This window comes from Microtus pennsylvanicus, chromosome 17 (assembly GCF_037038515.1).
Source record: "Microtus pennsylvanicus isolate mMicPen1 chromosome 17, mMicPen1.hap1, whole genome shotgun sequence".
Lineage (NCBI taxonomy): Eukaryota > Metazoa > Chordata > Mammalia > Rodentia > Cricetidae > Microtus > Microtus pennsylvanicus.
Window position 1 is genome coordinate 22,788,041 of NC_134595.1, and position 21,188 is coordinate 22,809,228.

Here is a 21,188-nt window from a genome sequence, read left to right on the forward strand (position 1 = left end):
TGGACACAACTTTCCACAGGATCCAAGATATGCCTACACACAGAGAAAGTACTAAGCATCTATAGATCTAATAGATAAAACTATTCCTGTAAACCCATGGTGAGATTTCTAGAAATACACTTACTACTGTCTCTTCTAGCACAAAGAGAGGGACATGATTTTTTTTTTACTTAACAATCTTTTTCCTTGTACATGGAATTTTGGTGGGGTTTTTTTGAATTTTGTTTTTTTTTTTACAACTTTATTTCATGCACATTGGTATAACGATGTCAGATTCTCTTGAACTGGAGCTACAGACAGCTGTGAGCTGCCATGTGGGTGCTGGGAATTGAACCCGGGTCCTCTGGAGGAGCAGTCAGTGCTCTTAACCACTGAGCCATCTCACCAGCCCCTACATGGAATTTTGAAATGGATCCTTAAAGTTAATTTCCTATTCTTACCTGGTGTCAATCTGACCTCTAAATAGTAATATATTGTTTTTCAAGGCAAGCATTTTTCTTTGACTAAAGTATTTCCATACTTTATCCACTTCCCAGATTCCCACAACACAGACTCTGAAGCAATATTTGTATTTTTTAAGATTCATTTTATTTTAGTGTGTGTGTGTGTGTGTTTGTGTGTGTGTGTGTGTGTGTGTGCGCGCATGTTGGTGCAATGCATGTGAAGGCCAGCAGAGGGTGAAAGATTCCAGGAACTAAAGTTACAGTCAGATTTGAGCCACTAGATGTAGGTGCTGGGAACTGAACTTGCATGCTCCTAATTGCTAGCCCTTCTCTACAGCCATAGGAATATTTATTTTGCTATGCTATTTTAAGAATATGTAAATTATTCCCAAGAGAAATGTGCAGCAAACTTAGCTGCTTATATCTCAGGATGCTGTTCTTTATTTAAAGGGACCTTGCCTCCCTATCCATATCTGCAAGCTTTTTTACCTTGGCCACGAGAGCACTAGATCTTCTTTCTTGCCAAGCTATAACTTGATTTCTCAACTTTTCTATTCCTCAGTTACTTCAGATGATGCTCATTCTGTGGATTTTGGCTTTCGAGTTGATATTGAAGAGAAAGGATTCTACACAGAGAATTTTCATTCAACAGCATGGGTTTTCCGGGGTGATGATGGGAACCCTGAAGACAGCCCCAGGTGTCTTAGTAAAAAGCCAAGACCAGTAGCTGGTAAGGACTTTCGGTTACAGCAAGATGCATATGACTTAGAAAACTGATAGCCACTGAGTACTGAAGAATATGGGAAGTTGACATGAGTTTAAAAATCTAAAATTATTAAATGGAAACTATTTTAAAAGCTATTCCTGAAAAAATATGTTATCAGGTGTGGTGGTTTAAAAGAAAATGTCTCCCAGCCGGGCGATGGTGACTCATGCCTTTAATCCCAGCACTCAGGAGGCAGAGGCAGGCGGATCTCTGTGAGTTCGAGACCAGCCTGCTCTACAAAGCTAGTTCCAGGACAGGCTCCAAAGCCACAGAGAAACCCTGTCTCGAAAAACCAAAAAAAAAAAAAAAAGTCTCCCAAAGAAAGAGTTGTGGCTTTTTTGGAGTGTGTGTGGCTTTACTGGAAGAACTATGTTACTGCAGAGGCAGGCTTTGGGGTCTCATATATGCTCCAGTGACACCCAGTGTCTCAGACCACTTCCCATTGTTTGCAAGCTGTAGAACTCAGCTACCTCTCCAGTACCATGTCTATCTGCATGCTACCATGTCCCACCATGATAATAACGGACTGAACCTCTGAAATTGTAAGCCACCATCTCAATTAAATGTTTCCTTTTATAAGTGTTTCCATGGTTATGGTATCTCTTCATGGCAATAGATAGAAATCCTAACTAAGATGGAAGACTCAATTGTACTGGCTGCTTTTGTGTGTCAACTTGACACAAGCTAGAGTATCTGAGAGGAAGGAGCCTCACTTGAGGAAAAGCTGTAAGTCATTTTCTCAATTAGTTATCATGGGGAGGGCCCAACCCACTGTGGGTGGTGCCGTCTTTGGGCTGGTGGTCCTGGGTTCTATAAGAAAGCAGCCTGAGCAAACCATGAGAAGCAAGCCAGTAAGCAGAAACCCTCCATGGCCTCTGTATCAGCTCCTGTCTCCAGGATCCTGCCCTGTTTGAGTTCCTGTCCTGACTTCCTTCATTGGTGAACAGCAATGTGGAAGTGTAAGCTAAATAAACTCTATCCTTCCAATTTCATTTTTGGTCATGGTATTTCATCAATAGAAATCCTAGCTAAGACAACAGTGATTAACATGCCAGCATGAATGGGGAAAATCCCATATGGTCTCTACTCCTAGATGAAAAGTTACAGGTAATCAGTGGATGCTGAGAGAGGGAAAAATCAATACTCTTCAGAGACAAGCCTAATGATAGGTCATATAATTCCAAACAGATAGACCTAAGCATTTATGTTTATGAACAGCACTAGAGGACTGAGTCCATCATATTGTATTTCTAAATTTGTATGTGTATGTGTAACATTAACAATAAGAGAATAAGAGGCCATGAATTTGAGAGGGAGTTGGGAGGGATGGGGACACCTAGAGTGAAGGAGAGGAAGGGGGGGAAATTATGTAAATATTTATCATGCAAAAGTCTCATAAATCAAAAAAGAGCTTTTTCTTCAGAATAGTAACTCCAGATTTGGAGAAAATAGACAACTGAAATTGAGGATAATGGTATATACCCAAGATTCTGCACGCAGGAAGTGGAAGCCAGGTTGTAACCAGAGAAATGACTCAGGAGAGTGCACACTGTTCTTCAGAGGACTGCAGTGAGGTTGCCAGCAGGCATGTCAGATAGCTCACATATAACTCCTCACGCAGGGTACTCAAAAGCCTCTGACCTCCATAGGCGCCTATACACATGCATATACCCCACCCAAATACACGGGAATACACAATTTAAAAGTAGTAAAAATAATTTTTATTAAAAAGAAACCAAAATCAGCCTTGATTTCATGGTGAGTTTAAGTTCATCTTGGGGTTCCACAAAACTTGCCTCACAAAAGAACATTAAATGTGACAAATTTATAGCAAGTTTTCTTATGAGAAGGAAATAAGATAAATCAGAAAAGCTACAAGATCAATGATGATGATCCAGGAGTAATCTTAAAAAATTAAGGTTTCTATGTATAATTTTTATTTGAGTTTGTAGTATAATAGAAGAACCCCAGATTTAAAGTAGGAGCCTCGTGGCCAGGAATCTATCAAACTCATTGATGGAGATCAGGCACCTACTATGGACCTGTCTCATCTTAGAAAGGCAATTCATGGTGTTGAATGAATGGATAAGACACTGTAAGTAGAGTAAGTAAGAAGTACTGTGGAGTGAGTATTGAGTAACGCCAGCCACGTTACTATAAGAAGATACTCATTGATATTTTTATCCATGATTTAAAGCATTATAAAACTTGAAATTATGGACACGAAAATGAAATTGAATTTTTTTATATATCTTCACTATTTCTATCTCTTGGCTATTTCATTTTGTGCAGAATAGTAAGTATATTCACATAAATATATTTGTATATTCATGTGTAAATTTTACACAATTTAATTACATGATACACTTACTAAAGGAGCAAATATTTTTGACTAACTTCTTCCCCTGGAATCTGCTACATCACTTACTTATGCTGGGATGTACACATCTTCTTGACTGAGTAGCACTGGGAGATCAAAAAATTAATGTAGACATTGGGAAAGTGAGCCACAGGCAAATGGACAGTTTTTAAATAAGACATTTTAACTACCTCATACTATCTTTAAAATACTGCAATGATAATCTACATGTGTTAAAAAGGAAAATAGATTTTAGACTTATAAATAAAGCTCAATCCTTAATTTCCTAGTTCTGAGTTGGAAAATAGTCAAACCAAGGTGTCTCTTCCTGCAAAGCTACATTGCTGTAGCAACCTTAAAGATGTAGGATGTTTTGGTGTGTGAGTTTCATTATTTTTATAGAAATATTTGCTCTTTATTTGTATTTTTCAGGCCAACAATATGATGCCAAGAAAGTATTGTCTAGAGGGATAAATTACTTGACAATACATCCACAGTCTGTGAAACAACAATGACATTCATTTGTAGCTCCTCAGCAGCTGTGTGGCACTTATAGATTATTCACTAGATAGTGCCATGGGAAAGGAAAAACTATAAATCTTAAAATATGAGAAAATTGTCTTCAGAATGGGAGAGGAACACGCTACCAACATGTTGATTTTGTCCTCCCACAGGAGAGTTCTACAGATGAGCTCACCGTTTAAAGACTTTATGGAAATGTTTATTCTTCCATACATGTTATTGACATTCAGTTTGCTTGATTGAAAAACCTAAACCACAGAAACACGACCTTGAAAGCAATAGCTATTTTAATAATCTCATGAAATATAAAAACAAAACAATAAATGTGATTTGATTTGAATCAGCACATAAAAATCTTCCATTAATCAAATATGTGCTGGGTAAATCGATCTGTCAAAAGCAGAAGATAGCATCAAGAGAGTAACCTAGAGGGAACAAGAAACCTTGAAAAGTAGAGATATTAGAAATTATTGTTACAACAGTCAGAAATGGATTTCTGCTTTTCTTTTTGTGCTGATTAGCTAGCAGCCTATCTCAGAGTGTTGAAATATTAATTCCTAAGTCCTTGAATTTTCCAGTTCTGCCTCTTAAATTATGAGCTCCAATAAGACACTGTCCAAATAGTTAATGCCAAGAGAGAATTCCCTTAATGAGTAACAAACTTTCCCAGAAACACAGAGCATTGCAGAACACAGAACTTCAGAACCAGAATCCATAGAACACCTTCTCGGCAATATTGTTATGATTTTCTTGACAAAAAGAGAACAGCATGTTTTCTTCAGGCATTTTACAAAAACAAACATCCCTTCCAGAGTCCACATGAAGACACTGTATCCTTTCATCCCATTGTCAGTGTAAGCACGAAGGCTTCAAAAGGAAATAAAAAATTGTCCTTCTCGGACCTTTCTACTACAATCCTATTATATAAGAAAGTGCCTTGCAGAAAAACAGTGTGCAGCAAATGTTTGTAAATTAATGACTCTTCGTTGGACTGCAATGAACCTGTGAAAATGGATGAATGTCCCCTTGTTTGTATCAGATGCTTGTCTTCCTTATCTGACCAAACAGGTGGTCACAACTGAGCATGCCTGAGCAGAAAGCTTTGCCTTCTGCTATATTTGTTGCTTCTCACAAGAAATATAATGATTCATCCCAGAATATCTAAGAGAAAAATCAAGCAAATCATTTTACAAGCTCTGCAAAGTAATATAAATTTATAATGAATAATGTTTTTGCTAATGTTAGGAGACATGCATCTAAGACCATCTGTCAGCCATGTTGAATAAAAGGCTCTACAACATGTGAAGGACCAAACTAAGGGCTTTCACTACCTTCAGGAGCATTGTTGCCCATAACTTCAAAGACTCACAAGTTTCTTTGACATCCTCTGTGCTTTTAATTCTGCCTTTATTTTGTCTACATGTGGGTACAAATAGTACCTTTGGATATGGACTTTAAGATAAGGCAACTGTACAAAAAAGAAAATTCTTTCCACTTCAGCCTGGAGAAGGATCTGAATCTAAGAAGTAACAACTAATATCCACAGAAGAAAAGGGAGCAGCAGGTTGAGAAAAGGCAGTAAAATATATTACTTGGAAATTATAACGCATTCTTACTTTGTATGAAAGGGAATTCTGTTAAATTTCCATTTTAAGATGTTAGGTTACCCTACTCTTTTCAATAGCTTGAAATTCTTATCTTATACTTGCCGAGCATTTACACAAGTACCTGGGAGCTGAACTACTGTTCAGAATGTTCTTCTGAGGCTTGGGAAAGTCATTAGTTATATTTTATTATCTCTTGCTCTTTACTTACTGTTTACAAGTCTCCAAGGCAAAATGTCCATGATGTTCACAATCTGGAGTTAAGCTTTTTCCCCGTTTCTAAGGAATAGCAGCCCCTAATCATTCTGAACAGAGAAGACTGATCTGTGAGGCTGTTCTTCAGAGTGGGCATAAAGGGAAATGTGCCTGAAGGTAGAGGAAAGTCAAGAAGATCAATGAATGGATTGATGTTGTGAAGAAGTTAAACTGGTTAACAAGCAGAAGTTGTGAGGAACACACACACTAAACACACACACACACACACACACACACGAGAACATGATACAGAAAAGAAGCTGTGAAGGTAGTAGGGAGAAAACAATTATGGAAGGAAAAAACTGGACTACAGTAATTGAAGTTAGCTTGGTGACTGTAAAAATCCATGTACCGTTACTATGAAGAGCTTAGGATTCTCCATTGACAATGTAGGCAAACCTATGTGTTCCAACCTCTCCAATGCCAATTACTCTTGTATTTTTCAGAGTGAGACAGGTCTTTTACTTTTCTAGGCTCCTGTAAAACTTCAGTTTGTGGAATGTTCCAGTTTTCTTTTTTTTCATGAATAATGTTGTAATAAGTTCTCTTATTTATATATCTAAGCAACTCCACATTGCTAGAACTGTGTGCAGAGTACTTAAGGCTGAAACCTAAGGTATATTGCTGCCCAGCAGCAGTAAGCTTTACTTTCTTGACATGAGTACTTAACCACTTTACCTCTCAAAATTCTCTTCTCTAAATAGTAATCATCATCATCATCTTTTGTGAAGATTAAATTATACCACATTATAAAACTATAAAAACGAAATGCAGAGTTTTGTATAATTAATGTATTCTTTTCTAGAATATGTTCCTTCAATAATATAGAAAATAATACGTTAATATTTGCAAATGGAAATTTCATTGTTAATAATAATGACAAAAGCACTTTAATAATTGTTGATGCTGAAACTAGTAATAAAGATAAAATAATTCTAATTAAATGGCCTCATGATTCTAAAGAATTAGTAAAAAGTAATTTCTAAATATAGCTTACTATGGAATAAAACATCTTTATTGCTACTTAATTATTAATCTACATATTATTCATTTGTTCTCAGAAATTTTATCTACATGTTCTGTGTTACCAAATTATATTTATGTGACTATAGATACGTTAAATGAGAAAGGATAATTTTTAAGAAAATAATTAATTTAATGAAAATATTAGTCAGCAAAAATGTATATGATTAGAGTCACATCAATAGAATTTGGTAAAAAAATGTATATGATTATAGTCACGTATATTTATTGCAGTCTATTGCCTAGCATTGCTTGGAAACCGTTCTATTAGGCGTGATATGCAATCAGTAAGGCAAACATGCCACTTTTACAGTTCTGTAGCAGTGTGTAGCACTGAATGGCAACTCAAAGCAATTCATCCTCTGCTTTCTTGCAGTTCGAGAGCGAACTGTGAGACTATTCAAAGGAACCGGAGATTACCCCTGGGGATTCCGGATTCAGTTCTCCAAACCAATCGTGGTAACTGAAGTGGATACCAGTAAGTGCTATCATAACAAGGTCAATTCATACCACAACAGTCTTCTCGCCCCTGTCAAAATGTACAAAATAACCTGCCCTCTCTCCATCTTGTAACGTGCACATGTACAGTAAAAGCAACTTCTAAGAGTGGTTACCAAACAATATTGAGAAGTGTTCCTACCATGACCACATATTATTTTGAAGTCCAGACTTCCTGTATGAAGTGCACTCCTCTGATAAAAACAGAGATGCTGACTGTTTGTTGCTATGCAAAAGATTCTGGGAGTTATATTTGCACTGAATTATATCCATCATGTCTCTTCTTGCATCCTTTTCAATTTTTATTCTTAACTAAAGTATTATATCATCCCTCTCCTCCATCAAACTCCTCCTTACCCTCCAGCTCCCTGTCTTATTCCTGGTCTTTTTATTATTATTATTGCTACATATACATTAATACATATATAAATACAACCTGCTGATTCCACTTTGTGTTGTTTTTATGCATATGGTTTCAGGACTAACCATTTGTTATTGGATAACAAATTAAGGGGCTCATTTTTGCAGAAGACTATTTCTCAGCCAGTCATTAACTGATTTCATCTATGGGTAGGAGCCTTGTGATATTTCTTTCATCCATGTTGTGGTATCTACTGGTGTTAAAATTGCTCAGGATTTGTTAAGGCAGCCATATTGTCATGACTTACTTGTCATATCTAAAAGACATACTCTCACAGCAGACTTCCTGATATCTGGTTCTTGCAATCTTTCCATCCCTTCTTCTTCAATGTTTCCTGAGCCTTGTATGGAGGAGTCTTACTGTAGATGTATCAGTTGGGACTGGGCACCCCAGTATTAACTTTATAATTTAAGAGTGTAAATTGATTAATTTGCATTTAAATATAAATCCCATGTTGTATAACAGGGATGAAAGGAGTAGTATTCGTTATAGATAAATGTTCTGAACAAAGTAGTTTATATTTGTTCTCCATGTATATATGAAGGTAAACACACTAGATAAGGGGGAATGTGAATCAAATAATCCCACACTAGCTCCAAATAGAGTATAATAAAGGGGTTATTTATTTAAGGGGTACTCACAGATCACAATGAGGAACAGAAATGGAATCCAGAATCCAGGTATGAGAGGAGAGAGAAAGTGAGAGAGAGAGAGATAGAGAGAGAGAGAGAGAGAGAGAGAGAGAGAGAGAGAGAGAGAGAGAGAGAGAGAGAGCGCAGCGGGAACACACCTTTTAGTACCCAAAGCCATGCCCAACCTAGTCTAGCCTCTCCAGGGCCATTGCCTGAAGGAGGTTCCCCATCATATATAAGAACTTAAAACGATATTATCATGATTATTTTATAAATGGTTATATAAATGATCAAAGTCATTGGACAACTTGCCTAAGTTTTTATGTCTCTAACCACCAGGATTCAAGTCTTAGGAACTCAAGCTACTGAAGCAGAGTTTTTCAGTTAGGACACAATCAAACACCTGACACAAAGTGATTTAAACAATGGAGCAGATGAGCTGACTCACAAAACCGAAGGTTCAAAGAGAGTGCAGATGTTGGGTTTGTTTCAGTGATGCAGTTCTTTCATCGGAAGCATGACTTCATTCTTTTCATTGCTGTTCCAAGCTTCCACTCGGACCTAAATAATCTCAGCAGCTCTGGCTTTCCTATCACAAATTACAGAGTCAGAGAAAGAGGACAAGCTTGATACCTCAAATAACCTCTTGGGGACCTCACTGAACTGGCTCGGTTAGATCAGTTGAGGTTGTTTGGAGTGAATTATTAGAAAGCTAAGGCCTCCATAGACCAGAAAGTGGAGCGAGGCCCTTCATCTTGTACAAGTTTCCACAGACTAGACAACAAAAAGAGGTGATCTTGTGAAGTGTAAGTTTCATTTCACGACGTGCTGATACAAGGGCACTCAGTACCCAGTGAGTTGTCAATAACAATCACCCACAGAGCATCATTCAGTTTATTCAAACATAAGGTTTTGCCTCTTCTTGATTTATTAGTATTTGGCATATTATTTTATTTTTGAAAAAAATTATCATATCCCGAGCATGATGGTACATTTCTGAAATCCCAACACTCTGGAGAAAAATTTCAAGTTCAAAGCCGACTTGGACTACATATGACCAATGTTTCAAATGAACAAAAATCCTACTATCAAATAATTAACTACTTTGAATCTTTCTTGGCTAGATATTGACCTAATTTATTTTCAACTATTGGGAATAGTAAGCACATTAACTTTATATCATGAGTTCCTAGTCACACAGAGGGATTAACACTGCCTATAATACATAAATTATTATGGAATTAACATGGAATAATCTGTTTATTATAAAAATAACTTTTCTCCATATTATTTACTTTACCAATGTATTTTCCCATTCTGAAATGTCTAAAATGAATCCAAACTTTTGTCTACTCTCTTAGGCAATAAATGACTTGTTCTTCTGTTTTGTAATTAAAAATCCAGACTAAACTCATAACCACAGAACTACTACAAAACAGTTAAATATAGTCACAGATATTTCAGAATTCTTTTCCAGTGTCCTTTCCTCCTCCTTTAGCTTTCCACTTGAGATCAGCTGAAGTATGCAAACATATGTTGGCTTCCTGATTATTTTCTCTACTTCTAATTTCTATTTATTGGTACCTTCAATTTGTATCTTTTCCTCCTGTTTTCTCCAATTTAAAGACAATCTTTCGACCCCCCTTCTCTTAACTTACAACATAGTGATAAGGAAAAGAATCAGAGAAAAAAGTAATAAAGAAAGTTCCATTTACCCAGATCGTACCATCTGAACATATAGTGAAATCTAACATGTAACTGGGAGGCAGCTGCTGTACCTCCCCAAAAGAAGGAAGAGGGTGAGTATGCAGAGAGGCTCCAGCCCAAAAGCTGAGCGAGGAAAAGAAGCAAGACTATATTGGAGAGGACTCTAAACTTAGGGTACTACTGACAAATCCCAAAGTGGGCTAATAGTAACCAAATATTGACCGGAACTGAGCATCCATTGAGGAATGCTGCATTGGTTGTCAATAGCCTGATTCTGTCAATCCCTCCAAGTCCATTTACTCTCTGAAGCAGTCATACAGAGCATGGACTGAGTGAAGAATGGGAAGGGTCCTAAGAATTCAAGGAAGGCCATATTCAAACGTAATGGAGTCAGCTGTTTAACAGAGAAAAACTTAAGAAAACACAGCTTCCAGGCTGTGGTACGGTCATTGCACATGCTTCTTCTCTGGGTTTACACTGAGAGAGAGCAGCGGGTGGAGTCCAGTTTATTGAGAAAAGGAGTATGGGTGACTTCAGAGTTGCACACTAGGCAGATACAGGTTGCTCACAACAATGAACTCGTTTCTTGGCATAACTTTCTGCATTAACTATTATTATTTTGCTGTGGCAAAAGACCAGCAAACGCAAAAGGAAGAGTTTATTCTAACTCCTGGATTGCAAGCATGTAGTCCTTGTGGCCAGAAAGGCACGATATAGGTCACATTGGCAGAGAAGGCATGAAAAATGTCATGGTAGCAGGAAGGGAATGATGCAGACAAATGGGAGAAAGCCTACCTACACCATATTGGTGCAAATGGGAATCTTAGCCTGTGGGCCGAGTTCCAAGCTTGAGCCAATTTGCAGACCAGAACACCTTGAATAAAAGAACCATCAGGTTCCCTGTTTTACTGTTAACCTTTCTCCAGTGCTTCACAGAGGGATTCATGGCCTTTTACAAAGCTAAATGCACACTAGTAGAAAGGTAACAATCAGATTTTCTGGAGTCTGTTGGATACTGGTTCTGAATTGTTGCTGATTCTGGGAGATCCCAAGAAGCAACATGGTCCTCAAGCTAAAATAGGGAATTATGGAGGTCAGGTGATTGAGTTTTAACTAACATCTGACTCACAGTAAGTTGAGTGGATCCCCAAACTCATTCTATGTTTATTCCCCCAGTTCCAAAATGTATAATTGATATAGATATACTTTGAAGTTGGTAGAATTTTTACCTTGACTCCCTGGCCTGTGGAGTGAGGGCTTTTGTGGTTGGAAAGGCTACATGGAAGCATTTCGAGTTGCCTCTGCCAGGAAAAACAATGAATCAAAAAAAGTGCTGCATCCCTGGAGGAGCTGCAGAAATTAGTTCCACTGTCAAGGACTTGAAAGATTGAAGGGTGATGGTTCCACAACATCTCCCTTTAGCTCCCCTGTCGGGCCAGTGCAGAACACAGGTGGATCGTGGAGAATGACAGCTGACTTTCGAAAGCTCAGTCAGGTAGTGAGTCCGGTTGCAGCTGCTGTACCAGATGTGGTGTCCTTACTTGAGCAGATTAACATATCTCCTGGTACCTGGTATGCAGCTACTGATCTAGCAAATGCCTTTTCTCAGTACCTGTCCATAACGACCAACAGAGCAATTTGCTTTCCATTGTCACAATCAGAACGATACCTTCACACTTTTACATCAGGTATATATTCACTCTCTAGCCCTGTGTCATAGCTTAGTTCAAAGGGATCTAGGTTGTCTGTTTTTCCATAAAATATCACATCAATGCACCATATTAATGACATTAATCTGATTGGGCCATGTGAACAGAAAACTTTGGTATCTTGTTGGTAACACATATGTGCATCAGAGAAAGGCAAATAAAGTCAACCAAAACAAGAACGTCAGTGAAACTTTTAGGAATCCAGTGGTGCGGACATGCAGAGATATTCCTTCTAAGGTGAAAGATAAGTTATTGTACCTGGCTCCTCCCACCACCAAGAAAGAAGCACATTTAATGGTCCTATGTGGATTCTGAAGGCATATGGGGATTATGGAGAAAGGCTCCATCATCATCTGCAGACAACTGTTCTCCCTTTGAATGACAGCTCTTGGCTTGTTATTCGACCTTAGTGGAAACTGATTATTTGCCATTGAGCCTCCAAGTTACCAAGCAACCTGAGCTGCTCATCATGAGCTGGGTGATATCTGACCCACCAAGTCCTAAAGTAGGATGGGCACAGCAGGAATCTACTATTAAATGGAATTGCTTTATTCATGGTCAAGCCCAAACATGCCCTCAAGGCACAAGCAAGCTACATGAAGACGTTGCCCAAGTGTCTATGGTTTCTACTCCCATTGCAATGCCCTCTGCTATCAAGCATGCATCTATAGCTTCATGGGGTGAACCCTTTGATCTGTTGACTAAGGAAGAAAAAACAAGGGCCAGGTATACTTATGGTTCTGCACATTAAGCAGGCTCCGCCTAAAAGTGAACAGCTGCAGAATTACAACTCCTTTCTGAGAAAAACCCCAAAAGACTCCAGCAAATGGAAATTTCCACAGTGGGCAGATCTTCGGGCAATTCATATGATCACACATTTTCTTTAGAAGGAAGAAATGGCCAGATGTGAGATTGTTCACTAATTCATGGACTGTATCCGTGGACTGGATGGATAGTCACGGACTTGGGAATACCAGTATTGGAAAAATTGGTGAGAAATACATCTGGATGAGAAATATTTGGATAGCTGTGATCTCTCCAAATAAGCAAAGGATGTGAAGATACTTGTGTCCTGCATTAATGAGCATCAAAAAGTGACTTCAGCAGAAGAGTTCAGCCAACAAAGAGAGAAGGTGACCTGTTCTGTGAATAATCAACCTCTTCCCCCAGCTACCTCTGTCATTGTTCCCCTTGGGCTCATGAGAAAAGTGACCATGGTGACAGAGATGGAAGTAATGCATGGGCTTAACAAAATGTCCTGCAACCACCAAGGTTGACAAGGCTACAGCTGCTGATGAATAGCAGATATACCAATATCAGGGACCAATATCAATCCTCAGATATTGCACCATTTCTCCAGGTGAACAGCCAGTGAGATGGTGGCAGATTGACTACATTGCACCACTTCCTTCACGTAAATGAAAACACTTTCTCCTTACTGATGTAGAAACTTACTCTGGTTATGGGTTTGCCTTACTGCATGTAATGCTTATGCAAAATCACTATCTGTGGACTTACAGAATACCTTACCCACATCATGGTATTCCACACAATACTGCTTCTGACCAAGGAATTCCCTTCACAGATAGATAAGGGTAACAGTGGACCCATAATTATAGAGTCCACTGGACTTACCATGCTCCTCACCATCCTGAAGAAGCTGCCATGATATAAGGCTGTAGTTGTTTTCTTATGTCACAGTTAGGTGACAGCAGCCTGGAGGGATGGGGCAGGATTCTCCAGAATGTGATATATTCCTTGAATCAGCATCCAGGTTATGGTGCAGTTTCTCCACAGCCAAAAGCCACTGATCAAAGGGTAGAAACTGGAATGGTTCCACTCATTATCATTCCCAATGACCAACTACTGAGTTTTTACTTCCTATTCCTGTGACCTTAAGCTGCTTCCTATTTCTGTGACTTCAAGCTGTGCTTACCTAGAAGTTTTGGTTCCAGGGAGAGAGACACAACAAGCATCCATTGAACTGGAAGCCCAGATTTCCCCCTTGCCACTTTTGGCTTCTGATGCCCACAAACCAAAAGAACCAAAAAAGGAATTAACAGTGTTGGGGTATGTGATTGATCCAGATTACCAAGATGAAATTAGATTTCTTCTTCATTATTGATGTAAGAAAGATTATGGCTAGTGTAAAGGAAATCATTTAGGACATCTCTTTGTGTTACTATGTACTTTGAAGAAAATGAGAGACTGCTGCACCCTAATCCAGGAAGGATGATAATGTACATGGACCCTTCAGGATTGAAGGTATGAGTTATTCCTCCAAAAAAAGAACCAAGGCCAGCTGAAGTGCTTGGTGAGGGTGGAAGAAAGAAAAAGGGCAGTAGAAGGTAGTTATAAACGCAAACTATCCACAAGCAGTTGCAAAAAGACGATTATAAATGGCATGAGTATTTCTGTTATATTTGGTTCGAATATGTTTTACACAGATATTTATGTTTTCTATCCTTGAATCTTTTTCATGCAATGTAACACCAATTAAGAGAGTATCAGTGGCTATCATATTTAAGTTTGAGATACTAAAAATGTCCCTCCAAGGGCATTGCCACCTATTCTAAAATTTATAGTGTGTTTGTGTTTTATACAAGGAATACTTATATCATGTTTGGCATAATTATGACCTGTTTATTGGTGTCATTTGGAAATTAAACGTGACATAAAAAGATAGGATTGTGTGTAAAATGACAAGGGTTGAAATTGTAATGGCTATTCTTGTTTGTCAGTTTGACTACATCTAGAATTAATTAAAACCCAAAGATCTGGGTATACTTGTGAGGTTTTTTTTTTAAGGGATTTTTCTTCTTAGTTAAATTATTTGAAGTGGGAAGAACCACTTTCAATCTGGATCTTTTGAAATGGGAAGATTCATCTATAATCTAGGTCACACCTTCTACTGACAGCCTATATAAAGAACAGAGAAGAAGGAAGCTTGCTCTTTTTGCTTTTTCCGCTCTCTGTAGAGCATACATACATACATATATATAGAGATTAATATATACATATACATGAATGAATGCATATATTACATATAAAATAGCACAGTATACATATATATCATGCGCATGCGTATATACATGTACGGCAGTAGGACTAGGACTTCTAGTATCTGCAAAGACCAGAAAGCAATGAGAGATGAAAGTTGAGGTTTAGTCTCTCTCTCTCTCTCTCTCTCTCTCTCTCTCTCTCTCTCTCTCTCTCTCTCCTCTCCTCTCCTCTCCTCTCCTCTCCCCCTTCTCTTTTTGATACCTAAGCCAATGGATCAAATAGTACTACACACATTCATGCAAAACTCATATTCTTTCTGTGTTCAGTCTGGGAAGGTACGATAGTGCCTGTGGTAGCTGTGAAGTTTTGATACAGGCCATGGTGGCAGGAGTTTGGGACTAGGATTCCTCATATCTCAGAAGACCGGTAAGCAATGAACGATGAGAGTTGTGGCTAAGCTGCTTGATGTGACTTTCCCTTTGTGTCTGTCTCATTCTCTGCTGTCTCCATGTCGCTTGCCGCCCTTCCTTTCGTCCCTCTCCCCCTCCTCTCCCCTTTCTCCATTTTATTCAATTCGATACCCAAACAAATGGACAGAATAGTACCGCACACATTCATCTAAACCCCAGAGGTGTGTCTCCTTGGTGATTCTAGTCAATTTAATCATGAAAATTCACCATCACAGAGTCAATTTCTGATATCTTTGTAACTGTTCAGTGTCGACAGTTAACTGTATCTTTGTCGTTCTAACACAAAACAAATAACTCTGTGTGCTCTGCAGGGAACTTTTTTATTCAGTGGGCCCAAAGGTGTTTTTGCAATAAGAAAACTGAAGTGTCTTTTCTGTCACAGAGATGTGACAGTACATAGTTAACCCAGGATTTTATTCAGCATCAGAAAGTGCTGCCCTGGCAGGGATTCGCCTAGCTACTGAGTGTCTTTCTCTCATTTTTTTTTCTTAAATGTATTTCTCAGTGCTGAGAATCTCTCTGAAATCCATTGTCTACTCAAATCTACTAAATGAGGGGTTGAGGGACTTTCAAATTACACATATTTTCAGCCCTTCTGAGAATCTTGTTCATGCTATAAAACATTGTTCTGGAGGCAGCAGAGAGGCTTAATTACACACTAAAGATAAAAAAGATAAAGAGAAGAGACCTGTAGGTGGGGTGGAAATGATTATCCATAAGTATACAGAGTGTGAGCTTGCTTGGCACTCACGCAACTAATTGCCCACACCCGGCTGGCATCTGCATGAACGGTTTCTGAGAAAGTCTAAGTGCTTGCGAGATCTGTTGGCATAAACAAAAGAAACAGATGTTCCAACTTTGATAGCAAGCAAACTCGGAAAGAGAACTATACATTTAAGGCAGGCTAAGCAAGGGAGGAAATGATGAAGAGGCCCATGTTTCTGAAGCTCCCAAATTTAAAGTGCTACTCTTAGAGCACAAATTTCCAAGTGAAAAGTACAAGCTCCTTTTATTTTTAAAGTAGGTTTTCAGAATCTGCATTATGTGTAAATATGCATGAAATGAAAGCATGAAGTAACTTTTCTAGTAGCTTTTCCTAATAAAATTACAAGTGCATCTATTTGGAGGGAGCTGTAAATTTTAGAAAATCGTACTCTCGTCTTTCTACTACCTCATACCTTCCTAAGCAATTTATGTTGATCGCTTCTGTACCAAAACCAGAGTCACAAAGGGCAAGCATTTGTGTGGTGTGTTATCAAGTCACCTTGAACCATCTTTGCCCTCAGTGAAGCCCTTGTACTACAACTCCAGCATCATTAGTAGATAAAGGTGAACCTCATAAGATGCATGACAGTCCAGACTACCACAACCAGTGCCCATTATTTAAAAGTAAAAGCAGTTTTATGAACCAGTCACAAGAGTGGCAAACCATCATTCCCTACCAGCAATAATTATTCTCGATATCACAAACAAAAATACAGAGGTAACAAAATTTAAAATGAACAGAGGACTTGTATGGTTATTTACCTGAAAAAGATAAACAAATAATCAATAAACAAATTGACAGCATCAGTATTCACCAGAGAAAGGAAAACCACAGACTGACTAATTTTGTTTACAATATGATTATAATAAAAGGCCAGATAATAAAACCACCAGGAATATAAAGGAATACAGAACACCCATGCAAAACTACAGTAAAAACTTCACTAATTAGTAAGACTGGAGAGATGGCTGCTCTTCCAGAGGTCTTGAGTTCAATTTCCAGCACCCACATGGTGGCTCACAGCCATCTATAATGAGATCTGGTGTCCTCTCCTGGCATACAGACATACATGCAGGCAGTGCACTGTACATAAAAAAAAAAACAACTTCAAGTTGTATAATCAGAATAGAACTATCTTCAGAGTGATAGAACCTTTAAATATTAGGTTTAGTATTTAGGATTAGGTTTAAAAATTATTTTAAAACAAATTTTACTTAGAAAGCCCGCTATTAAACATGTACTTGGTTTTAATTTTGTCGTGTTTATTAACTTATCTAGTTAATCATTTAACATATTGATTAGTACAAATTCTCAAATTCCTCCTACTTTCCTTATTCTTTTAAAAGCTTTAGTTAGTCCTCATTTTTCCTAATGTCTCGAACAGACTAAAATTAATGATGATGTTATTAGAGTCTCCTTTAAGGCTTCAATATAGAACTGTTAATATTTTCTTCATCTTGGATTATTTTCTTCTCTCTGTGTCTGTGTCTCTCTGCCCCCATCTCTATATCTATCTATCTATCTATCTATCTATCTATCTATCTATCTATCTATCTCTCCCCTTTCCTTCCTCCCTCCTGTGTAACTATATGAATGCATATGCCCACATGAATTCATATTCTCTGTGTGTATAATTGTGCAAGCACATATGTGTTCATGAATGTAGAAGCCAGACTCAATATCCCACACCTTTCTCACTTGCTTTCCATCTTATTTTCCAACAAGTCTCTCACCGAACCTTGAGTTCACTGATTTGGACAGACTGTCTGACTTGAATTCTGGGCTGTTTCCTGTGTGTTTATCCCCAGCACTGAGATTACAGCTGTTCACTGCCGTGCCTAGCTTTTGACACAGATGCTGGGCATCCAAGGTCAGGTCAGCAGACTGTACTTCATCCTTCTTCACTGTGGTCTCCCCTGACTATATTTTTTAATATAGATATGTTTTGATTTTGTTTTTATTTGTCTAGTCCCCTTTCTCTCTCTTACTAATAGTAATTATTCCTTAAATTTTATCTTCAGGGCTTTAAATTTCTCTCCTTCCATTGTCTGAGTTATGAATGTGTTTGTTGGTTCTATCTTAACACCTATGTTTCTTTAATATCTGTGTTTTGAATCCTCTCTCTTTTCGCTTCTACCACATTGCTTACCCTACAAGCCCAACTATATTTTTCATTCTTCCCAATGAACATTGAAGATCATATACACCATGGTTATTGTAGGGTATCTAAGAGCAAATACACATTTAACTAATGGTTTTTTTCTTTCATATGTCAGAGATTATTTTGAAATACCATAATAAACAAAATGCGAAATTTTACTTGGTGGTATGTTTATGCTTCATTAAAGATTGATTGACAGGTATCTAAATGAATTCGGAAGACCATTTCAGGTCATATGAAAGATTGTTATGCTTCCTCTAATCTCTAGAATTATGTTATAGGCTTGTATAAATTCTAGTAGTAATAGCCATGCTGATCTGTTATCTCTATTCAAAGTTAATCTTCGTAAAGCCTAAATTATGAAACAATATACATGTTTTATGCTTACAATATTTTGTATCTCTCTAATGTCAGAGGATCTAATGCAAATTCTACATCCTTACCTAATACACCCTTTCTCCTTTGTCCATCTCCTTTATATTGTCACCAAGGACATTGCCCACTGGCCCACAGCATCTATGCTAGCTGACTTGGGTCACTAGCTTTGGGATTTGGAAAGTATGGATACCTTTGTTCAGAATATTTAGTGTTTGAGGTATGCTAGTTTTTTGAAATGGTGCTCTCCTTGGCAATTAAAAATACATGTTTGACTCAAGGCAAACAAAATAAAGGGTTATTAATTATGGTAGTAGTCTAATGTAGATGTTCTTAGTTGGAGATAGTTTCACCTAATGTTTCATGTTCTGGGGTTCATTTTTTTGCAAATCTATCAACCCCTGGGATCTCAAAGTCACTGGCACCTCCCAGACAGATGAAAAAAAAAAACCATAGGAAAGGGCGGTCTTCCTGTATCTTTAGGGTCTAGGCCTAGAAATGAGCGCCACTTCTGTTCACATTCCAGTGGCTAGGCCTTTCTCAGATTGCATGCCCGAGTGCAAAAGAATATGAGAAAGACTAACTAAATGTGAGCCCAGACAACAGAGGTTAAGTTTTTGTAAACCTTGTAGTCTCCATTACTCTGGCCTCCCGATACTCATGAAACATAATCCACTTACCTATTAATATCAGACCAGTTTCTCCTTTGTCTGAAAATCATTTTATAATTACTCCAAATTTTAAGAATTAAGAATTTCTTTTGCAAAAATCATAGTTCATACTGTCTTTGTAATTTGTTTTATATCTGTCACTTGATAATACTACATGTGTATTTTTTTTTTTGTTATGCCTCCCTGTCTCCCCTCTCTGGCTTTTTCCAGACAGGGTTTCTCTAATTAACAGTCCTAACTGTCCTGGAACTAGCTCTATAGATAGGTAGCTTCTCTTTTCATTCCCAGGAAAACTGAAGGTCCATGATGAAAAGAACTATAGCATAAAATTTGAAATGGTTCATTTATTCATTCAATATGTATTTGTTGAATGACTGTTAAGCTGTAAGCTAGTATTATGGGGGATATAAAAAACAATAAGAAACTTCACTCAATCTATGTTGTTATTTGCAATGCCATAAACAAATTCTCTAAGTCCTTTAAGACAGTGGAACAATGTATTCACTGCAATTGATTCATACAATCAACCAAGACATGATGTAATATTACTCCACGCAGCATAGTATATAAATGAATAGAACTATCAGAGGTTGCTTCTTCCCGCTTTGTGAACTAAAGGAGTCATGACTTATTAATCAGAAACCTCTCTACCATTAAAACAGATTTAGACAAATTGTAGTCATTAAGGATAATATTCTGCATCATGTTGCCCTCAGCGACTGAGTCACATCTTAAAAAGAACATTCTTGGCCAGGCATTATAATGCATACTTTTAATCCCAACCCTCTGGAGGCAGAGGCAGGTAGATCTCTATAGGTCCAAGACCAGCTTGGTCTACAGAGGGTGTTCTGGGACAACCAGTGCTATACAGAAAAACCCCATCTTAAAGAACCGAAATATAAAAAAGTAAAATAGTAAATTAACTTTCTTTGGAGCTGGAAAGATAGATTGGTGTTTAAGAACACTGGCTGCTCTTTCATAGGACACTGGTTTGATTCCCAACCCTCACATGCCGACTCCCAATCATCTATAACTCCAGTTCCAGGGATCTGATACTCTCTTCTGCCTCTGCTGACACCTGACGTTCTCTTGGTGAATAACCATACATGCAGGCAAGACATCCATATGCATAAAAACATAGTAAAAGAAAATACAATTTGAAAAGTATTATTTAAAATGAATATTCTTTGAGGAGAGCAGTGGTGATCTGCATATTAAAAGCCTGCTATTGTTCACACATCTCTATGAGTCCATAGACAGCATTTATGTATTGAGCATGCGCATCAAAGAGAGAGAAAAGGAGTTTTAAATAAAAGAAGAAAGAAAAAGTAGAATTCAACTTCTTACTGTAGGAAGAATTTTGGTCCAATCTCTGGGAGGCACATTTTTTTTAAATAAACTAACCTTAAATAGTATATTGACTTTTTAGCTCATAGAAAATAGGGGTGTGCTGCATAAATGAATTTGATAGAAATGCAAGGGACAAAATACCCCGTGGAAAGGGGGCCCCCACTCTTCCGCAGCTAAGGACCCAAGAGCTGAGGCTATTTTCAGTTTCCTGTCTGAAAAGACTCAGGAAGGAGCCTAAACAATGCAAGCCAAAGCAGCTCCTTCGCTCTTTCTTTTCTCACCCCCTCCCAACTACTCCAAGATCTGTTTCTGCCACAACTTCATAAGTATTTCAATTACTTGTTCCCTGAACAGTCCTACAGAGAGGCTCTGCCCCCCAGCTCCCTTTTTATAGATGAAGATATTGAGGTTAAGTGATTTTCTCAGGGTTACAAAGGGATCTCCAAGCAATGA

The 21,188-nt window shown here is 37.9% G+C and overlaps 1 protein-coding gene across 1 annotated transcript in view; it reads left to right on the forward strand.

The window, feature by feature from the left end:
• The window catches only part of LOC142836811 (uncharacterized), a 107,717-nt gene that overhangs the window by 17,854 nt on the left and 68,675 nt on the right, over nucleotides 1–21,188 (forward strand). Inside the window, exons 4-5 of the mRNA XM_075951422.1 lie at nucleotides 1,006–1,173; nucleotides 7,349–7,450. Of these exons, the coding sequence (XP_075807537.1) occupies nucleotides 1,006–1,173; nucleotides 7,349–7,450 (270 nt within the window). The remainder of the gene's footprint in view (nucleotides 1–1,005; nucleotides 1,174–7,348; nucleotides 7,451–21,188) is intronic.